General features: G+C 47.1%; 1 protein-coding gene across 2 annotated transcripts in view; it reads right to left on the bottom strand.

The window, feature by feature from the left end:
• Positions 1–8,019: 8,019 nt before the first annotated feature.
• The window catches only part of LOC147125127 (claudin-14-like), a 33,193-nt gene continuing 18,979 nt past the window's right edge, over positions 8,020–22,233 (bottom strand). Inside the window, exons 4-6 of one of the 2 annotated variants that reach the window (XM_085997741.1) lie at positions 20,929–20,967; positions 13,273–13,952; positions 8,020–10,143 (exon numbers count right to left, since the gene is read on the bottom strand). In XM_085997741.1, the coding sequence (XP_085853867.1) occupies positions 10,115–10,143; positions 13,273–13,831 (588 nt within the window). In that variant the 5' untranslated portion in view covers positions 13,832–13,952; positions 20,929–20,967 and the 3' untranslated portion in view covers positions 8,020–10,114. Of the gene's footprint in view, positions 13,953–20,928; positions 20,968–22,233 lie in introns of both variants that reach the window. The other variant, XM_085997732.1, reaches the window with a different exon arrangement.

Here is a 22,233-nt window from a genome sequence, read left to right as displayed (position 1 = left end):
GGAGGTAAGCGCAAGGTTGCTATGTACACGCACCTGGGTCCAGTGACGAAAACCCTTCAATGATCTTCTGCGAACATCAAAAGTGAGTATCACATCAGACTTACCTTCAATCTGCTTCCCTTCTCTTCTCATCACCAGCACTCTGTATTGTCAGCCTGCTCCTCCACATCCCACCTTACCCTTACTTCTCTTGCACCCTTACCTCTCTATCTCTCTCTCTGTACTGAATCACTTCACCACCCTATTATGCAGCCCTCACACCCGCTCTCACTGTTATGCAATGACAACAACTAACAACGCACAGGGAGGCTCCTTCCTTTTGCCACCTCACTCTATCTTGGTCTCCCTCTAAGCTTCTAGGTTTTGGATTCTTCACTCTATTACTTTTGCTGAAACTCCACTTGTGTCCCTCCTTGCAGGAAAAGCTAGCCCACAATAAGAGGGAGAGATCAAAGACAGGAGGAGGCAGACCACCCCTCGCTACATTCACAAGCGCTGAGGAGGTTGCTCACGACATCGTGGGAGGTGGCGAGGAGCTGGAAGTGGGGGACAGAGAGACGGGCGCAGTTGAGGAAGCTGGTAACAGAATGCATTTTCATCTCTCGCATTTACAATTCATGATTGAGTGCACTGGCATATGACACTCATAGAGATTGACTTCTGATCATCTGCACAAAGGGATGTGTCTGCTACCTGAAAATCTGATGCCTAATTCATGCCTTTACTCTCCCACAGGACCATCGAGAGCGCCCCTCCCCACTGTGGAGTCTCTGAGGGAGCAGTGTCATCAGGACTTAGCGCACCCAGCACCAGCGCAGAAACGCACACCTCAGCGGGTCCTTCGCGACATAGAGTAGTGTTGTCACCTGGTGTATCACAGCTCACAATTGAGCATCAGCAGATGGTGGAGACAGCGACAGCAGTGGAGAGTCCTCGCCAGAGGTCGCAGTGCGCACCCAGCTCTGCTCAGCTGCATGTAAACGCTGTGCCTCTGGGGCCATCCAGAAAGAGAGCGGTTCTGGAACTCCAGGAAAAAGTGCAGGAGTCTCTGACAGGGATTGCATCCAGGGTAACTGCAAGTGTGCAGAGAATGGAGGAGTCCATTTCTAACATGAGCACTGCCTTTGTGGAGGCAATGGCACATGAACATGCCACCATGGAGAGGGTGACAACTGTCATGGAGGACATAAGTCGCCAGACTAACGAAAACATGGTGACTCTTCAAAATAGATTGTCTGCTATGGAGGAGAGATGGGCATCTATTGAGGAGAGACACCAGAGCTTCATGGACGTTCTTGTTATGAGGACTGTCAGTACAGAGATGGGTCCTTATGGCCCCCCTGATATGCAGCAAGGTGCTCTCAGCCACTTGCTATCACTGAAGTGTGGCTGACCCATGAGAGGGATGTTGGTAGTAGCCAACAAGGAAGTGTGGGCTCCTCTCCAAGTGCTCACATGATCATGCCACTGCGGAGCCCTCGGTCAGAGCCCCTGAGTCCTCACCCAGCTGAGATGGCCATCTCAGCCGCAGGAAGAGTAGACTGTGGCGAAGCCCTCCCAGGCTCCCAAACTCAGAGGATGCCCGCCACAGGCGTCTAAGCGGGCGCAGCATCAACGTGAGCAAGGTGCCTCTATATCTGATGAAGCCAAAGAGGAAACACCATGTAGAAGCAGTCATAAGAGGAAGCTAACACACAAATAGTCACTTGGGTAGTCACTTGGGTGTTTTATTGTGCTGTAAAGTATCGAGTGTCCTACTTTTATGATGTCAATAAACAAAGTGATGGCAAGCAGTTGAGGTTCTGTTCTATGTGTTGTGGGAAATGGAAGTTGCACAGTAAGGGCCCAATAATAATGATGGTGGTGAGAATGATCGGAAAGCACCGTTTATTGGACAGCTGACGTATGGTGTGTTAAGGATCTCGCCCTTATATTCATCTTCATCTGCCAGCCACCTGTGTTTGAAGCGTAAGCTTACACGAATCTGGCATGGATGAGTGCATCCATTGCCTGATGGCCAGAAATGTGGTCATGTGCTGTTGCATTGGCCACATTCGGACACACAAGGCGTGGCTCCTCGCCCTCCTCCTCGTCCTCCTCCTCGTCCTCTTCCTCGTCCTCTTCCTCCTCATCCTCCTCTTCTTCCGAGGAGGCTCTACACTGAGCCACTTGTTCATCAGGTAGCGCTAAGCCACACTGCTATGCGATGTTGTGCAGGGCACAGCAGACCGCGATGATGCTCGACATCCTGGCTGGTGCGCACTGTAGGGCTCCACCAGAACTGTCCAGGCACCGGAATCGCATTTTGAGCAAGCCGATGGTTTGCTCTATGATGCTTCTGGTGGAAATGTGGCTCACATTGTACCGCTCCTCAGCCTTGTTTGATGACCTCCTCATTGGTGTCATGAGCCACTTTTTCAGGTGATAGTCCTTGTCGCCAAGTAGCCATCCGTAATGTTGGGTTAGCGGATTGAAGAGCTCAGGCACAGTAGACTGCCGCAGGATGAAGGAGTCATGGCAACTGCCAGGGTACTTTGCGCAAACATGCATAATGTTCTTCCTGTGGTGTTACATAAGCTGGATGTTAAGGGAGTGGGCCATCCCTACCTAACAGCACTGTGGGAGTACCATCAACACACGGACTGCAGCGGTTCAAGAAGGCGGCTCACCACCACCTTGTCAAGGGCAACTGGGGATGGGCAATAAATATTGGCCTTGCCAGCGATGCCCAGATCCCATAAAATGAATTTTAAAAAATGTTTCCTATGCCTCTGTTTATAAAGCCCAGGATCCCATATGTTTTTTAACAGCCTTATCAACTTGTCCTGCCACCTTCAAAGACTTGTGTACATACATACCCAGGTCACTCTGTTTCTGCACCCCCTTTAAAATTTATCGTTTAGTTTATATTTTCCTCCCAAAATGGATCTAAGACATTCTCTGCAGTCATGATTACTGCACGAACGATGAAATTGGCTCCCAACGGTGTCCCTCCCCAAATAAAAAAAAGTTTGTTGAAACTTTTCTTTCTATGCACTTGAGAGCATTTTTCTCATTGGGTTAAAGGGAATTTTATGACGTATGTGGATTCCAGTGTTTTTTCACATTTTTATTGAGTTGCTTTTGACACAATACAAGCCCATATATTCCAGTTTTGACTGGCTGTACAAAGAGTTCCCATAAATTGCAACATGTACTCTGCTTCTCTCTGATGATCTGCCTCTGACTCAAATATATTCATTAACCCGTTCCTCTCCAGCTGCTCCTTGGTAAAGACTCTTCCCCAGTGTGGTACTGAGCTAGTCAGGCTACGAGGTCTCAGGTTTGATCCCCTGATCTCAGCTGGGCAGTAACTGAGCATTACAATTGGCCTCGGTGTTGGAAAGTATTTCTGTTTGGTGAAAACAAATGGAAGTTGGATACAATGCTCACTATGATCAACTAGCTTGCTGACATTTAAGACTAAATTTTGTGAGGTTCTTACCATCAATCAGTCTCTCATGCAGCTAGTGTTGGTTGTAAAATCAGGTTTTTTGACCTCTGCTGCAGATTTGCATGGTGCCCAATTTGGTCACTACTCTGGGACCTGCATCTGAACATATTGCAGGATTCCTGGTACAAATGCACAGAGCATGTGCAGCACACATTCCACCCAGTTGTACCTGAAATGAGAAACTACTCCAGGCATACTACAAGGGACCCCTCATTTAGGTAAATTCTGAAGTCTTAATGAGCCTCGTGCACTCTCGGGGCTGAATTTGCCGGCGCTCAGAGGGCCGGTTCGGAGGCGGGTCCGCTGTCAAAATGGCAGTGATTGACAGCGGGGCGGAAGTCTGCTCTGAACCTGCCTCCTTGTTAATTTCCCAAGTGCTGGTTCTGCCTGCGGTTTGCAGACCCGGCACTTAGCGGTGGGTCAGGCACTTGAGATACTTAAGAAGCTGCTTAAAGGTATTAAAGCAGCATTTTACCAGGTCCGAATGATTTTTCCATGGGGGAAAAATTCAGTATCGCCCCATTTGAGGCGCCATTATCGGCCGTGCGCAAAGTTTAGTGCCTGGCGCTAATTATCGCCTCCGACGGCAAACTTGGCTTTTATCGCCCCTGGAGGTGATTGGAGCGCTAAATCAAGCGCTTCACACATGTCTTAAGGCGCTAAGTCTGAGGAGCGAGGCACTACCTCAGAGCGCTGGCGAAGCAAGGTAGTGCATATTAAAATAAACCTGCAAAGTGCTGCTCAGTACCCAAAACTCCTTCACACAGCGTTGAATCTCTCCAGAAGTCTCTCTCTCTCTCTCTTAGAATGCGTGGTGCACCAATGTCACCAACAAAAAAAGGCAGGAAGCAGTCACCTTTAAATAGCACTCCCCCAGTCCCTGTCTGACTGCAAAACGCTGCCCTCAACCTGCCGTTGCTAGTGGCAGGCGGTAAGGCAGGGTGCGCCACTCAATATCCGGTCTGGGGCGCTACCGGGGCATTGCGCACTCGACTGACGTCACGATCTGCTGGCGCAAGAGATCGTGGCGGCAGTGTTTAGTGCCACTGCAAAATGTCTAGTTAATTTTGTGAGCGGCGCAAACATCGCCGCGCCCGGGCGCTAATTGCTTTGCGCCCAATTAGTGCCCTCTTAAGGCACTAACAGGAGGCGCAAACAACTGAATTTTACCCCCATGTGTTTTACAAGGTTCCCGGCACTCGGGGATCACCTCAGGTAAGTGTGTCGGGTTCTCAATGACTCCTGATGACATCCCTGCTTTTGCCCTTCTGTGCAATGTGCAACCAGTCTGCATTGATCTCCTGGGGAGGTCTTGTCCGCCCATGGGAAGTGAAGAGAACCTCCCTGCATGCTGTGACCCCCTCCATAAGCATAAGGAGGGAGTCGTGAGAGCCTGGGTGCAGCCGTGCACATCTGTGCAGTGTTGTCAGTGTTTGCAGCACCTCAATGCTGTTAGAACACTGACAGCACAACTGTCAAAATCAACGTGACCGTGGTCCCTTGAAGGAAACCGGCTGATGATGTGCCATCGAATGATGTCATCAGACCCACTTCCTATTAATTGGCTGGGAACCTCACAACACGGGCTTAACAACTGAATTTTCCCCCCCATGTGTTTTACAAGTTTTCTGGCACTCGGGGTTCATGTCAGGTAAGTGTGTTGGGTTCTCAATGACTCTGCATTGCTGTGAATAGGTGACAGCTGCAAAAGTGGTATAAAAGCTACCATGTCACAGCTGTTCAATTTCCAATCTTAGAAGGTGGAGCCTTCAGGATTTGGAATACACTTTTCAGCTTTATGGAGGTTAAAAGTGTTTGGAGCAAACTCTCTATCCAGTGTCACTTCCTTGGAACAACCTCTCTCACGCTTGACAGATTGCTTCTGTCATCTCAACCTCAGCTGCCAACAATTCCATCAGCATCGGAGCCCTTGAAAAAATCTCAACTTCGTCCACGGAATCCCACCACAATCAGCCCCATCAACAGCATCACCAGGCACACCAGCAGCACCAACCTTCTCCACAATCAGCTGATGCTGCACAGGACACAGGACCTCAGCACCCGAGTACATTGCTGCCCGGGAGGCCAGGGCTGGCCTCACCATGGCCAGATTTACTTCCTGACGCTGTACACAATGGCTGCCACATGATGCGCCGGGTTGGCACCAGCACCATAAAGCATCCCTGCAATGCTAAGCCATTCCTTTCACACTCATCACCATTTGGGGGCGGGGGGGTGGGTGGGTGGTACCATTATGTCTCACCATTCACTACAACTCACTAAGTCACTTGCAAAGGTGAGCACAGATCTGTCCAAGAAGGAAAGTGTTGAAAATAAAGATTTCAATGTTTGACAACACATTAACAGAAGCTTTACATGAACAATGGTGATAACACCTAACTGCCTACCCTTGTGTGTTGTTAGTTGGTATAATTGGACGAGGTGAGGGTGAGTGTGAGGGGTGGCTAGTGAGATGGGGAAGTGATAATGTAGATAGAGAGAGATGGGTGGAGGTGCAAGGTAAGTTGGCGTGAGTAAAGATGTGCAGGAGTAGGGTAGGGAAGGCAGAGTGATGTGTACGTGATAAGAGGCACAGCAGGATGAGGCTGGGTGTGGCTTTGCAGTAACATTTTGTGATCTACTGAGATTATTGAAAGGTTTGCGCCACTGCAGCCTGGTCCTCCTGATGACATCCCTGCTTTTGCCCTTCTGTGCAATGTGCAACCAGTCTGCGTTAATCTCCTGGGGAGGGCTTGTCCGCCCATGGGAAGGGAAGAGAACCTCCCTGCATGCTGTGACCCCCTCCATAAGCATATGGAGGGAGTCATGAGAGCCTGGGTGCAGCCATGCACATCTGTGCAGTGCTTGTCAGTGTTTGCAGCACCTCAATGCTGTTAGAACACTGACAGCACAACTGTCAAAATCAATGTGACCGTGGTCCCTTGAAGGAAACCGGCTGATGATGTGCCATCGAATGATGTCATCAGACCCACTTCCTATTAATTGGCTGGGAACCTCGCAGCGCGGGCTTAACAAGCCCCATCAACTAAAAATCATGTTGGAGGCCGGGATCAAAACAAATGCAGGGTCTCCACATGCCACGGACGTTGTCCGCCCTGGACCCGCCGAGGTTCGAAAAATATAGCCCTTGGTGTGGCAGCTCCTACTGTGCTGGGCATTGAGCTCATTCACCCGTAATCTGTGAGATCAAATCACCCATAATGTGTGAGGTCAGGACACCCATTATCTGTGAGGTCAAATCACCCATAATGTGTGAGGTCAAATCACCCATTACCTGTGAGGTCAGGATACCCATAATCTGTGAGGTCAAATCACCCATAATCTGTGAGGCCAAGTCACCCATAATCTGTGAGGTCAAATCACCCATAATCTGTGAGGTCAAATCAGCCATAATCTGTGAGGTCAAATCACCCATAATCTGTGAGGTCAGGACACCCATAATCTGTGAGGTCAAATCACCCATAATCTGTGAGGTCAGGACACCCATAATCTGTGAGGTCAAGTCACCCATAATCTGTGAGGTCAAATCACCCCTAATCTGTGAGATCAAATCACCCCTAATCTGTGAGATCAAATCACCCTTAATCCGTGAGGTCAGGACACCCATAATCTGTGAGGTCAAATCACCCATAATCTGTGAGGTCAAATCACCCATAATCTGTGAGGTCAGGACACCCATAATCTGTGAGACCAAATCACCCATAATCTGTGAGGTCAAATCACCCATAATCTGTGAGATCAGGACACCCATAATCTGTGAGATCAAATCACCCATAATCTGTGAGGTCAGGATACCCATAATCTGTGAGGTCAAGTCACCCATAATCTGTGAGGTCAAGTCACCCATAATCTCTGAGGTCAAATCACCCATAATCTCTGAGGTCAAATCACCCATAATCTGTGAGGTCAGGATACCCATAATCTGTGAGGTCAAGTCACCCATAATCTGTGAGGTCAAGTCACCCATAATCTGTGAGGTCAGGACACCCATAATCTGTGAGGTCAAGTCACCCATAATCTGTGAGGTCAGGACACTCATAATCTGTGAGGTCAAGTCACCCATAATCTGTGAGGTCAAATCACCCCTAATCTGTGAGATCAAATCACCCCTAATCTGTGAGATCAAATCACCCCTAATCTGTGAGATCAAATCACCCATAATCCATGAGGTCAAGTCACCCATAATCCATGAGGTCAAGTCACCCATAATCTGTGAGGTCAAGTCACCCATAATCTGTGCGGCCAAATCACCCATAACCTGTGAGGTCTAATCACCCCTAATCTGCGAGGTCAAATCACCCCTAATCTGTGAGGTCAGGACACCCATAATCTGTGAGATTGTGAAGGAATAGCCATGATTCAGAGAAATACACGATACTATGAACAGATTTCTGATATTATTAGTAAAAGACATACTGGGTTTAAAAGACACAAGTCTCAGCAGACAGGCTGTAAACAGAAATACAGGCTTCTGAGAAAAGATCAGTTGATAATAAAGCTGTAAACAATGTTTGAAATGGGAATTAGTTAAATATTCTAAAACAATGAAAGATTGAAGCAAACCGTTGGTGCTTCCCAAAGGTCTATGGTTTGCAACAAACACAATGAGAGACACAGTTTAAAGTGTGAAAAACTAACACGATAAAACAGAAATACAAACATTAAAGGAGGCATGTGCCTTTGAAACATGACATCAAGAAAAGAAACATCTGCTGGTCAAATAGTTATGTTAAACTTGGAAAACAGGAACCATAAGATTAAATATGCAACCAATTGAGATAGCTAGAAAACAAGTAAACACACAGTTAAAGTGGTTTTGATTTACATATAGTAAAAACCATACCAACAAGACTTTGAAGATATAACTTCAATAGATGACCCCAAGCAATTGCATTGTGTTTGAATTAAACTTGAAGCAGAACGGAGTCAAAATGTCTGCTAAAAAGCAGTTAAGCCAAAATTAAGAAATGAATGAAGAACCTTTGGTAAGAATGACATCAAACAAAAACCATAGCTGTCATTGTTTTTATGATGGTTTTTGGAATACCTAAAAGTAGAGAAATAATTATGCATGCAATAGTTGAATTGATAGTAACATAGAAACCATTCAAACAGAGGGATCAATAAAGGCAATTAGCTGACATCAGCAGAGAACATCAAAGAAGAAACCAAAGCCAAAAGGGTATAAAAATAAGACCTTTTTAACAGAAAGTCAGAACACGCTGAACAGGCAGGGCGTTTCTCAACTTTCCAGAGGCATCTCTGTAAGTTTTTAACTATGAGTCTCGGGTATATCAAAGTGATTGATTTTTGGTGGAGGTTCTGGATTTAGAAATAAGAAATGTTCTGGATTTAGAAATAAGAAATAAGAAATATAACAAAGTAAAGATTTGAGAATAAGGATCTCTGAGAAATAAGAAATGTAAGCTAATTGTGCTTTGAATTGTTAATGTTGCGACTGATTCAACAGATGTTAACTGAATGCCGGCTCTTAAATAAAACTATGTATTTTTAGTCTTGACAAAGGGTTTGACCCGAAACGTTGACACTATTTTCTCTCCACAGATGTTGCATGGCCTGCTGAGTTTTTCCAGCAGTTTCTGTTGTTATTTTATATATTTTTAGAATTATCTCAAAGAGTGAATCTGTATAGACTCGCAAACCCACAAATTCTGTACACTCTTTTGTAAGGAGTTGCAGAAATCTGGGGGATATTCCAGACCCTCATAATATCCGGAAGGTTACAGTCTAGTTCAACTTATTAAAAGTACTACCCGGAGGACGGTAAAATCTTTAGTCGTTCCTTTCCTTTAGGGAGAGATAGCCTGAGCCTTTAGACCCATTTAAGCATCTTATGGAATTCGGCTATCTCTAACTTAAGTTGAGAGTGAACGTCTGGGGAATACGCCTGATCTGGAATAGCTCAAAAGGGCTAGGACTGTAATTAACCCTTCAAGGTCAGGACACCCATAATCCGTGAGGTCAGGACACCCATAATTTGTGAGGTCAGGACACCCATAATCTATTTGATTTAGGTCTGTCTGTCTGACTGGGGGTAGTGTGGGGCACTCTAGGTTTCAACCTCCAGTATATCTGACTACAGGTAGGCAGCCCTGCAGCTTTAATTCATGATCCACTCACAACAAACTTCTCCAGAAATCCAACCCAAAGTCTATCTGACTGAAGAAAGTAGCAAAAGAAATCCAACCCATGATTCAATGTAGGGTAGGCTGCCTGGGAATCTATTCCCTAATCCCTCTGCAGTGGCAAAGAGGAGCAGATTCAATGAACCAGTATCCACTCCAATGTAAGTGGTCAGTGATAGACATACAAATGACCCAAGTGTAAGACAAGAAGCATGATGAGAATATTTTATTACTATCAGTTAAAGATTGTTGATTACAGTTGCTAATTTTCAATGAAGCTTTACATTTAAATTTTTTAAATACTCTTAACAAGTGTTAAAAATTACAAAGTACATTAATTTCATATTATAACACAGCCTGATAAACAAGCCAATCAGCAATAACAGAATATCCCACAGTAATTTACAAAGGTTTAATAGAAAAACATTTTAGTGCATTTTAAAATGTTCTGCAGTTAATATCTTGAAGCTTTTTTTCTTATGCCTAGAAAAAAGGAACATTATAATTTTCAATAGTTCAAATCAAATTTTATGAATAAATTGGTGTAAACCCCTGATCACTTAGTACTGAAAGTCTTGAGAATGCTAGTCATGGACCCAAAATCTACAGAATCTACATTATCAATCAGATACTGTTTGGTTTCGCTGAGGAATTGCTCATGAGCATTCAGTGTTGGATTTGTTGTCAGAAGGCCTTAAAAAATATTCATGAGCACTTAATTTGATTTTTTTTCTTGTCTGTACCTTTTAAAAGAAGATTTATACAAACGTTAAGAAGGTACACAGATATTTTTAATTCTAACGCTTTAATTAAAACGTGACAAAGGTTTTTCTTAACTTCCGCACAAAACAGAGAACATCTCAGCCTCTGAGTGCCTGAGCTCTGGAGTCTTGAGACGGCACACCCTTGGCGAGAAGGTGAGGATTTCATGTGTGCTGCTGGAATGTTACAGAACAGATGCATGCCAAAGTACTTCTTTGATGTATAAGAACACCACACAATGTCCAAATTAGATTCAGCCATAACATGCTGTTTTTTTATAATAATGGATTGACTTGAAGGCAACGGTGTTATTAGCCAAGGTTTTATTGGTTGAGCAGTCAGCTCATGTCACTGTGACATGGGAATTCCTGTGAATAAACTGTGGTACAGGCTCCCATTATGGAATGCACATAGCATGATAGGTGCCCTGGAAAGTTTTATCTTGCCTTTAATGTTATTCTGTCACCACAAAGCACCAAAGCAAAGACAGTGATTTGTGCTGGTTCATCTGAATCTATGGACACGTTACTGCCTCAATAATGACACCTAATTATTTGATCAACAGATTAGCTCTGACACAAACACATATATTACCCACTTTTCGAAGAAGCACTCGGGCTGGAATACAGTTCCATAAGCACCAGGGCTCTCCAATATCTCACCCAAGTGGCTATTTTTCACATGTGGCCCTAAGCAGTAAGCACTGCCAGACTATTCAACTATAGCAGCTATCACACACAAGCCTCACCCGTCCTCACCCAGTGTGCACACCTATGCAGTTTCAGAAAAAATAACTGGATGGCAATCATGGGCAGGAGTCTTGCGGAGTTTATCTCAGCTAAATTCAGAATACTCAAGCCAAGTGTAATTTACATACTATCACTCTGGCTGAAATCAGCTAAATCAGTACAGAACAGGCATTAAACCTGAGTCCTGATGGCCTGTATGGCTCAGTACTGTACATGCAGTTCAGTTACACCATTGGGAAGCTCTCCAATACCACTTTTATTATGTGAGTAAAGTTTAATTTTGTGATTAAGATATAACAATTATTAATAAAAATGCTCTACAGCTCTCCAATAAGACACCATACCATTGAACTCCTGCATCATTGTACAAATATTATTATGGGTGATCAGTTTAAGTAATAGAACGTGAAGTGAAAAAAAACTTGATATTCCACTGTTACATTCAGATATCACATAATTTAAAAGATTAACGATTCTTTTACATTGTTGCAAAATTAACCTACTTTTGAATTAACAACTATGGAAGGCAATTTAAGATTTCCCATGAGATTACCTTGACCTGTCTTTGTTGGATTATCTGTTTACATATATTAATTAAGGTGGGATATTGGCTGTCCTACATTGTAAGATATCAGATACTCTAAATTTAAAAGAAATAGTCACTGTTAACTGAAATGTAACAAACTAAAGTATTCAGTCCTGGAACAGGCAGGGCTGGGTAACTTGGGTGGGTAGGGCAGGAAAATGAGGTAGGGAGCTGTTACACTGGCTCCCCAGCATTTGACATCACTTCCAGGACTTTTCACCAGAAGTGAAGTTAGGTGTATAATACGTCAGGCCATAAGGGATGACCTTATTTGTGTATATATAATATATAAAAAATTAAACAGCATAAAGAGAGGGTAAACTTTGAATATTCAAATTCAGGCAAGAGCTTCGTAACAGAGGGTATAAATTTAAATTAACAAGAACTATTTTAAACAGACAGTGGGAAAAGATCTTTACTGAAATGTTAATTGTTTAGAGCTATCTCCTAAGTAGGGTAATAGAGGACAATTCATTAAGGATGCTCAACATCAAGCTGCTTGTTTGAATGGGAGAAGTAGTAAACTAGAGGGACGAGCTTCATTGGGCTCTTTTAAATCCTTAACTTTTACTATATTCCTCCCAAAAAAAGACTAAGCACTATCGCATGAAGACACTTGAAAGAAAAATATATTTTTAAAATTGTCTTGTACAGATGCAGACTCGGCACAATGCTCCCCCTTAACAACACCCCCTCCCCCATAAAAATGATCATGGTGTGGAGATGCCGGTGTTGGACTGGGCTGGACAAATGTAAGAAGTCACACAACACCAGGTTATAGTCCAACAGTTTTATTTGAAATCACAAGCTTTCGGAGCACTGCTCCTTAGTCAGGTGATTTCAAATAAAACTGTTGGACCATAAAAATGAGCCACAGGAAAAATCTACACTAACATTCATGATTTTTCCTTGGAAAGATGAAATGAAATCCATTCTGTGGCCACCTTTGCACATACCCTAAAGCTATTTCTAAGATGCTCGGCTCCCCTGAGCTATTCACCCACCATCTCTCCACCTACGAATAGTGTGTAGTAAAAGCTGGATCTCAAAAAAGGAAGAAACAATACTACTTCAAGTTCCATTCTAACCAAGCTGTTATACTCCAATCCTAGTAAATTACATCTTTCAATTTCAAATACAGTGAGATGACAGATTTTTTAGTGAAAAAAACGTAAATACACAATCATCTGTATGCTATATGGGTAGAGGGAATTTTTAACCTTTATCATGCAAAGGTCTTGACCGCAAAATTATGTAAATTATTCCCTCAGACAGCTATCGTGTTATGAAGAATAATCTTTATAATTACTCTATAAAGCAATTTCACTGCGGTCCCCATACTGCCACTGAATACACAACTCTGAATCTACACATAACCAGTCAGATTGTAAGAGTTGAATTCCGATTTTGCTGCTTTTGAATGAAGCGATGTAGCCGATGGCGCAGGACCGGAACGGTTCACTGCGGGATTCTGGTAGGACATCGGTCGTCTACTGTACAGCTCAGTTCTCGTACCTATAAATGACAGGGACAGTATGACTCCTCCGATGATGGTCAGCATAGCGGCAACGACCCCGAGGTACAAGGACTCACCAATTTCAAACTTGAGGTCACCCGGGATTAAGGGGTTGTGGAAATTCAGTATCACTCCATTCATTGTCCATGCTACAGGCACCAAACCCATCAGTCCAGCTACGATAAAGAAAATTCCTCCTGTGCCGGCAACCTTGTCTTTTATTGGAGAACCCTGGGCACACACAGTGCATTTCATGCCAACCACGGAGATTGTTATAGCGAGCAATGAGAGAGCAACTGAGATGACCATCATGGCACGAGCAGCCTGGAGATCTGCTGGAAGTTCTAGGACGGAGTTGTAGGTTTCACATTGGAAGACGCCGGTGCTGAACATGGCACATGCCCACCACAACCCTTTCATATACACAATAGCAGTTACAACATTTGCTCCAATGTGCGCTGTGATCCTCCAGTGAGGCATAATAGTGGCTGATAATGTCCCAACCATGCCGATTATGCACACGATCAAGGCTATCAATTGCATGGCAGAGTTAGCCATTGTGGAACTCAAAAGATTTAACCCCAAAAAGTAGATCTTGCGACCTTATAGCATGCTTCCAATACAAAATTCTGCTTCAAATGATGTTGCTCCTGTTAGTCACCTGGCTTCATGTGCCTATCTGAAACCATAAAGATTAAAGATTTACTGATAACAGCTGAAGAAATGACCTTGGACATTAATTACATGGAGTAATTAAGCTTTGCAAATAGTAACTGTTCTTTATTGAACTTCCACAAAGAGTTCAAATTATGTTTCATTTCATATTTAAAGTAGCAACAGTTTTATTGTAACACTAACTCATTTAACTTAACTTTAACAATCCTCATCATATTGAGGGTGCAGTGCACCGCAGTCTGAGGTGTTTGTTGCCCACTGGCAATCCACTGGCAGTGTATATACCCAGCACCTCTTATAAGGGCATAAAAGGGGAACTGTATGTTCACAGATAAATTTACAAAGGAAGCCCTAGATAACCTGTGTCACTTTCTATGCCAATAGTTCGGCTCAGATCAAGTGTCTGACCAGCTCAGCCAATGGCATTCAAAGTGCGTACAGCTCTCAAGTTTTAAGGCACTGTCTCACTGCAGGCTATAACAGGAGACCTATGTAACATCACCCAATGATCATGCATTCATCAGGTCACTGATACTATCTTTAGGAGAGTTGGGGAATTCATCTATTTTGGAATGGCAGCAAGGCAACAGCATGAAAGGGTCATTCAGTTCTATAATGTTGCTAGTTTCCCCAAATTTCAGGGGACAATAGATGATACCCACATGGCTTTGTCAGGGGGAGATCATGTCTAACCAATTTGATTGAATTTTTCGAGGGGTGACTAGGTGTGTGGATGTGGGTAGTGCAGTTGATGTAGTCTACATAGACTTCAGTAAGGCTTTTGACAAAGTCCCGCATGGGATCCAGGGCAATTTGGCACATTGGATACAAAATTGGCTTCATGGCAGGAGGCAGAGGGTGATGGTCAAAGGTTGTTTTTGTGACTGGAAGCCTGTGTCCAGTGGTGTACCGCAGGGATCGATGCTGGGTCCTTTGCTGTTTGTAGTGTACATTAATGATTTAGATATGAATGTAGGAGGCATGATCAGTAAGTTCGCAGATGACACGAAAATTGGTGGAGTTGTAAATAGCAAGGAGGGAAGCCTCAGGCTACAGGATGATATAGACGGGTTGGTTAGATGGGCAGAACAGTGGCAAATGGAATTTAACCCTGAAAAGTGTGAGGTGATGCATTTTGGGAGGACTAACAAGGCAAGGGAATACACAATGAATGGTAGGACCCTAGGAAGGACAGAGGATCAGAGGGACCTTGGGCATGTACATAGATCCCTGAAGGCAGCAGGACAGGTAGATAAGGTGGTTAAAAAGGCATATGGGATACTTGCATTCATTAGCCGAGGCATAGAATATAAGAGCAGGGAGGTTATGATGGAGCTGTACAAAACGCTAGTTAGGCCACAGCTGGAATACTGTGTGCAGTTCTGGTCGCCACACTATAGGAGGGATGTGATTGCATTGGAGAGGGTGCAGAGGAGATTCATCAGGATGTTACCTGGGCTGGAGCGCTTCAGCTATGAAGAGAGACTGGACAGGCTGGGGTTGTTTTCCTTAGAGCAGAGAAGGCTGAGGGGGGACCTGATTGAGGTGTACAAAATTATGAGGGGCATAGATAGGGTAGATAGAAATGAACTTTTCCCCTTAGTAGAGGGGTCAATAACCAGGCGGCATAGTTTCAAGGTAAGGGGCAGGAGGTTTAGAGGGGATTTGAGGAAAATCTTTTTCACCCAGAGGGTGGTTGGAAACTGGAACTCACTGCCTGAAAGGGTGGTAGAGGCAGGAACCCTCACAACATTGAAGAAGCATTTAGATGAGCACTTGAAACGCCATAGCATACAAGGCTACGGACCAAGTGCTGGAAAATGAGATTAGAATAAACAGGGCTTGATGACCGGCATGGACATGATGGGCCAAAGGGCCTCTTTCTGTGCTGTATAACTCTATGGCCTAGAAATTCAGTATAGCCACTTTTGGGGCGGTAAAGTCGGGCGGGCGCTAAAGTTTGCGCCCGCCGGAAAGTGGAGGCCACTTCGCCGATATTCAGTAGCTTTGGCCAAGGAGTTTGCTCGAGCGCTAAAACTGGCGTTGCACCCCTTTCTTTAGGCGCTAAGCCGGCGGTGCAGACTGATACCGCCGAGGCCGGGCGCAGCGTAGGTGCGGTCATGTTTTGATTGACAGCAGACACCCTGGTGCCGGCCAGCTCTTAAAGGGGGAAGGGTCGACTTGGTCTGCTGCCACGCCCTGGATACTGCAGCCCTCCAGCTAGGCCTAAACACTGCTGCTGGAGAGAAATAGCGCCAGCAACGATGCAGAGGGCCCGTGAGCGAGCGCAGCGCTTCTCTGCCCATGATTTGAAGGTGCTGCTTAGGGGTTTGGAGAAGAGAAGAGATATCTTGTGCCCGGACAGTGGCAAGAAGGCTCCCAAGAGGCTGTACAGGAGAGCCTGGAGGGAAATCGCCCAGAGGGTCACAGCCAACAGCGATGTCCCCAGGACTGGTGACCAATGCCGGAAAAAGTTTAACGACCTCACTCGGTTGGTCAGGGTGAGTACCCTTTCCATTGTCCTCCTCATCCTTGCATGTGCACCTCACATTATGGGCAAAGGGACCTCAAAGGCCTAATGGCCAGCCCTCCTCCAGCAGCTATGGCACTGGCATGAACATCAATAGCACTTTCTGCACTTTACACACTGGCCAAGCTATTCGACCATGGGAGGCAGTGCACACAACAACAGGGCACCACACTGGCCAAGCTATTCGACCATGGGAGGCAGTGCACACAACAACAGGGCACCACACTGGCCAAGCTATTCGACCATGGGAGGCAGTGCACACAACAACAGGGCACCACACTGTACTTAGAGGCCGTCCTTTCTCTTGCAGGCCAAGCTGGCCCAGAATCTGAAGAGCTGGACTGTCACCGGGGGAGGCCGTGCCCAGTTCCAGGAGCTCAGTGACCTGGAGGAGCGCGTGGGTCGACTCATGGGTGCCCGGGTGATTGGCCCCATTGCAATTGGAGATGCCGACCCTGTGCTGGGCCCCAATGGTAAGGACATGAGCGTTTGGACCTCTCTCATTCCCCTTGCGCTTCAGATCTACATCCTTTGCCACTGTCCGACCAATGCGCATAATGCCACCACTCATGCCTCCCTCGCTGACGCCCTGTCCTCACTCTAAAGCTACTCTTGTGCCTTCCTGCTTTCAGCTGGTGAGGAGGAGGTCCCTGAGGCTGCGAGTGTCAGTCCCTCGGAAGAGGAGGACGACGAGGAGCAAGAGGAAGGCGGCACATCGGGGAAACCCTCATCCGCGCCAGGGGATGGCAATGGAGGGGACACGTCTTGCCTGGAGGAGAGCCAGGGGGAAGTGTTGCAGGGGGGTGTAGCTCCTGTGCCCAGTGGTGTCCAGCCACACGGGAAGGGTCGGGCAGCACGGCTGCCTTCTCCCCAGAGGGGGGAAGTGTTGCAGGGGAGTGTAGCTCCTGTGCCCAGTGGCATCCTGCCACACGGGAAGGGTCGGCCAGCTCGGCGGCCTTCTCCCCAGAGGGGGGAAGTGTTGCAGGGGAGTGCAGTTGCTGGGCCCAGTGGCGTCCAGCCACGCGGGAAGGGTCGGGCAGCTCGGCGGCCTTCTCCCCAGAGGGAGAGTCCGGCCTCCAGTCCGGAGACGGTCCTCGCCCACGAGGTGCGCCTCCTTGATCAAATGTCCGCGGACTCGGATCGTCGGCACACCGAGTTCATGGGGGTTGTGGGACGGTTGCCTGAGGCCATTGAGTCCCTGGCTCATAGTGTGGCCGATTTCGGGGCCTCACAGGCCAGGGATTTAGAAGAACTCACGGCAGCACAGGCCAGGGGTCACGAACAATTCGGGGCAGCACAGGCCAGGGGTCACGAAGAATTCAGGGCATCACAGGACGCGAGTCGGGCCGATTTCAGGGCAGCACAGGCAGCGAGTGCAGAGTTGATGAGTGGTGCCGTGCAGACACTGGCTGGTCTGATGCGGGCACAGACCAGGGCAGTACGGGCACTCACTGCTGCCACACTCGCTGTGTCACGCACGCAACGCCAGGGCACCCGCCGCGCTGCTGCAGCACAGCGGTCTGGGCTTCACCAGATTGCTGCGCTTGCTGCAGTGCCAGCCCGGCCGACTGCCAGTGTCTCTGGCGACCAGCGAGCGCCTGGCATCAGCCAGCTTGCCCCCATTGCTGCAGCCGCCACTGCCACTCCCCCAGCAAAGCTGCGACGAGCTGCTGGAGAGACTGATGCTGCCCAGCCACAGCTGCAGCAGTCAGCAGCCGGCCCCTCCAGGGCCGGAGCTCGTCTAGGCCGACCCCCAAGGACATCTGCCGTCACGCATTGTGCCCCTCAGGAGCCTTCCCCCAGCCTTGCAACACCCACAGGGCCCAGGTTGAGGCGGAGCAGCAGGTCGGCCAGGGGCCGGAAAAGCTTGGACAAGGACTCGCCCTCTCGGCACACAAAGTAGAGTGTGTCGCCAAATGTTTTTTTATATGGGGGTGTTTGTGTCCTCTATGGGGGGGTTTATTTTGGTAAGGCCGAAGATGAAGGCAAATGTTTTTTTATATGGGGGTGTTTGTGTTCTGTATGGGGGGGTTTGTCTTGGTAAGGCCGAGGATGAAGGCCATTTGGATGGACAAGTTTTGTTATTCCTCCCCAGGTTGTGGGAGTGAGATATGTTTTTGACTGTTTTTTGGGGGTCTTGTCTGTTTTTGGGTTTCATGTGGGAAGGGCCCTGAGTTTGTTCAATAAAGCTTTTTATTTATTCAGCTTGTCCATGTGTGATGTTTCAAGTGGTTGTTGCGTTAACCGGCTGAGGGCTTGCGGAGCGGCTGCATTCAGGTGCGTTCATTGCCACAAGCCATTCCCTGACAGGGGGCCTAGAAGTGTCGTTCAATAAGCCGCCGACGGACGGCCCTTGGACCTTGTGGCTCCCTCCTGGGCTGGTACTCCTCCTCCTCCTCCTCCTCCTCCTCATGGTCCTCCTGCTCGTCCTCCTGAGGTGGTGGTCCAACGTGAGGTGGCAGTGCCTGAGCCCTGCGGATAGCCAGGTTGTGCAGCATGCAGCAAACGACGACGAACTGGGAGACTCTATCCGGCGAATACTGTAGAGATCCGCCGGAACGATCCAGGCAGCGGAACCGTTGCTTGAGGACGCCAATCGTTTGCTCTATGATGTTCCTTGTGGCTTGATGGCTTTCGTTGTGTGCCTCCTCAGCAGGGGTCCTGGGCGCGCGGAGCGGGGACATGAGCCATGTACACAAAGGATAGCCTTTGTCCCCGATAAGCCATCCTCTTGGGGGAGGCTGTGCCTGGAACATGTCAGCCACAGTAGTCTGGCGCAGGATAAATGCATCGTGGCTGCTTCCTGGAAAGCGGGCATTGACAGCTAGGATGTGCTGCCTGTGGTCACACACCAGCTGTACATTGAGGGAATGGTAGCCCTTCCGGTTGCGGTAATCCTCGGCATTGTCGATAGGTGCCCGCATAGCCACATGCGTGCAGTCAATGGCGCCCTGCACCATGGGGATGTCGGCGATCCTGGCAAATCCGACTGCATGCTGCTCCTGCCTCTCTAGGGTCATGGGGAAGGAGATGAATTGGTGTCTCCTTGCGAAAAGGGCATCGGTGACCTGCCGGATGCAGCGATGCACGGCGAACTGGGAGATGTTCGCTATGTCCCCAGCAGTGGCTTGGAAGGAGCCGCTTGCATAAAAGTTCAGAGCCACCGTGACCTTCACTTCCACCGACAGAGACGTCCTGCACATCAGCTGTGGACGCAGATCTCTGTGAAGCAGCTGGCAGATCTCTGCAACCACCTCCCTTCTGAAGCGCAGCCTCTTAACACACTGCGCGGCAGTCATGGTGAGATAGGCACCTGCTGGTGGTATTCCCTGAGTGGGTAAGGCCTACGTTGCCGACACCTGATGGCCCCTCTGCGTCTAGGCATGGCTGCCCCTCTCACACAGCGTCTGCGAGCCCTTCGCACATAATGCTGGAACTGAGGGTTGGAACCCCATGCAGCCCCCATAATATACTTGCAAACAGTGAAATCACAATGAGACAAATTTGCAAGCTCTGGCCAGAAGCCAAAAATACCTCTCCTATGTTGGCCCAATTCAGTAAGGTCTCTTCCTTGGTCTCTGTCCAGAAATCCGTAGCACTAAAGTCATTGCAGCAAAATGGCTGGCCTTTATAGTTCAGTCTAAGTGCCCTTTAATTAGCGCTCCCCGAGGCCCGCAGGGCCTCTGCTGCGTTCCACTTCACAGTTCTTAACAGCGCCACGCCCACATTGGGCGGGCGCCACTGAAGTTCCGGTTTGGGGCGCACAAACGGCGTTGCACGACGAAATGACGTCATAAGCTGCGCGCGCAGCTGAGCGCGCGCAAACACTTTGCGCCGGCGCTAAATGTCAACTGAAGTTGGGCGTAGGCGCAGATCGGTCTGCGCCCGGGCGCTAAGTGCCTAGCGCTCGAAATCTACCCCTCTTATGGCGCTAACGGCTGGCGAACGCAACTGAATTTCTAGGCCTATGACTCTATCACATTACATTGTGGGATCCTATTGTAAACTTGCTATTTCCGGTGCACTCGTAGTGTGATAGCAACAGGGGAAAGCATTATTGCAGTGGAAATTGGCTAGTGACCTGTTTCTGCCATATTGCTACCCTGTTTACAGACTGATGAAATTTCTAGTTTGGGTGGGGAAGGGGCAGCTTTCTCCCCCTACCTCTTCAGCGGTGTTAATACTTCAAATAGGTGGTTAGGTGGTATAGATAGAACAACATAAATAGAATAGAATAGAGAGGGGTTCCACTAAAAAATGCACTGCATAGTTTCTTCCTATGCTCCAATTCAAGTCGAGATACAGAATTATTAATGGGGCTGAGCCTGTTCCCCTATACATACCTGGTAATTAGGAGCAGAGTGAGATAGAGCATAGAATTCAATGAATGAGATGTGGGGACAGACAGATGAATGAAACTTTACTACACATGAAATTAAGTAAAGTTTACCATTAAATTCAAGAGGTGGAGCCTTGAGTATAAGTTTATCTGGAAAATAATTAACATATATTAGTGTCAAAAAATGTATTCCTATATATCTAGGCTTAGCTTGTATTAACATAGAAACATAGAAGATAGGAGCAGGAGTAGGCCATTCGGCCCCTCGAGCCTGCTCCGCCATTCAATGCGATCATGGCTGATCATCCAAATTCAGTACCCTATTCCTGCTTTCTCCCCATATCCCCTTGATCCCCTTAGCCTTAAGAAATATATCTAACTCCTTCATGAATATAATTAATGAATTGGCCTGAACTGTCTTCTGTGGTAGAGAATTCCACAGGTTCACCACTCTCTGGGTGAAGAAATTCCTCCTCATCTCTGTCCTAAATGGCTTATCCCTTATCTTTAGACTGTGACCCCTGGTTCTGGACTCCCTCACCATCGGGAACATCCTTGCAGCATCTAGTCTGTCTAGTCCTGTTAGAATTTTATAAGTTTCAATGAGATCCCCTCTCTTTCTTCTAAACTCTAGCGAATATAACCCTAATTGACCCAACCTCTCTTCATACGTCATTGCTGCCATCCCAGGTATCAGTCTGGTGAATCTTTGCTGCACTCCCTCCATGGCAAGAACATCCTTCCTCAGATAAGGCGAACAAAACTGCACACAATACTCAAGGTGCGGTCTCACCAAGGCCCTGTACAACTGCAGCAAGACATCCTTGCTCCTGTGCTCGAATCCTCTTGCTATGAAGGCCAGCATACCATTTGCCTTCTTATCCGCCTGCTGCACCTGCATACTTACCTTCAGCAACTGGTGCACAAGGACACCCAGGTCTCGTTGCATTTCTCCTTTTCCCAATCTATTGCTGTTCATATAATAATCTGCCTTCCTGTTTTTGCCACCAAAGTGGATAACCTCGCATTTATCCACATTATACTGCATCTGCCATACACCTGCCCAATCGCCCAACCTGTCCAAATCATATTGGAGTTTCTCTGCATCCTCCTCACAGCACACACGCCCACCCAGCTTTGTGTCGTCTGCAAATTTGGAGATATTATATTTAGTTCCCTCGTCTAGATCATTAATATATATTGTGAATAACTGGGGTCGTAGCACCGATCCCTGCGGTACCCCACTAGTCACTGCCTTCCACCTGGAAAAAGACCCATTTATTCCAACTCTTTGCTTCCTGTCTGCCAACCAGTTTTCTATCCAAGTCAGTACCTTACCCCCATCCCATGTGCTTTAACTTTGCACGCTAGTCTCTTTTGCGGGACCTTATCGAAAGCCTGCTGAAAGTCCAAATA

The sequence above is a fragment of the Somniosus microcephalus genome, chromosome 1, assembly GCF_052327205.1.
Source record: "Somniosus microcephalus isolate GS21.2 chromosome 1, FLI_Smic_1.0, whole genome shotgun sequence".
NCBI classification, from domain to species: domain Eukaryota; kingdom Metazoa; phylum Chordata; class Chondrichthyes; order Squaliformes; family Somniosidae; genus Somniosus; species Somniosus microcephalus.
Note: the sequence above shows the minus strand (reverse complement) of the source record. Positions and strands in the feature narration are given on the sequence as shown.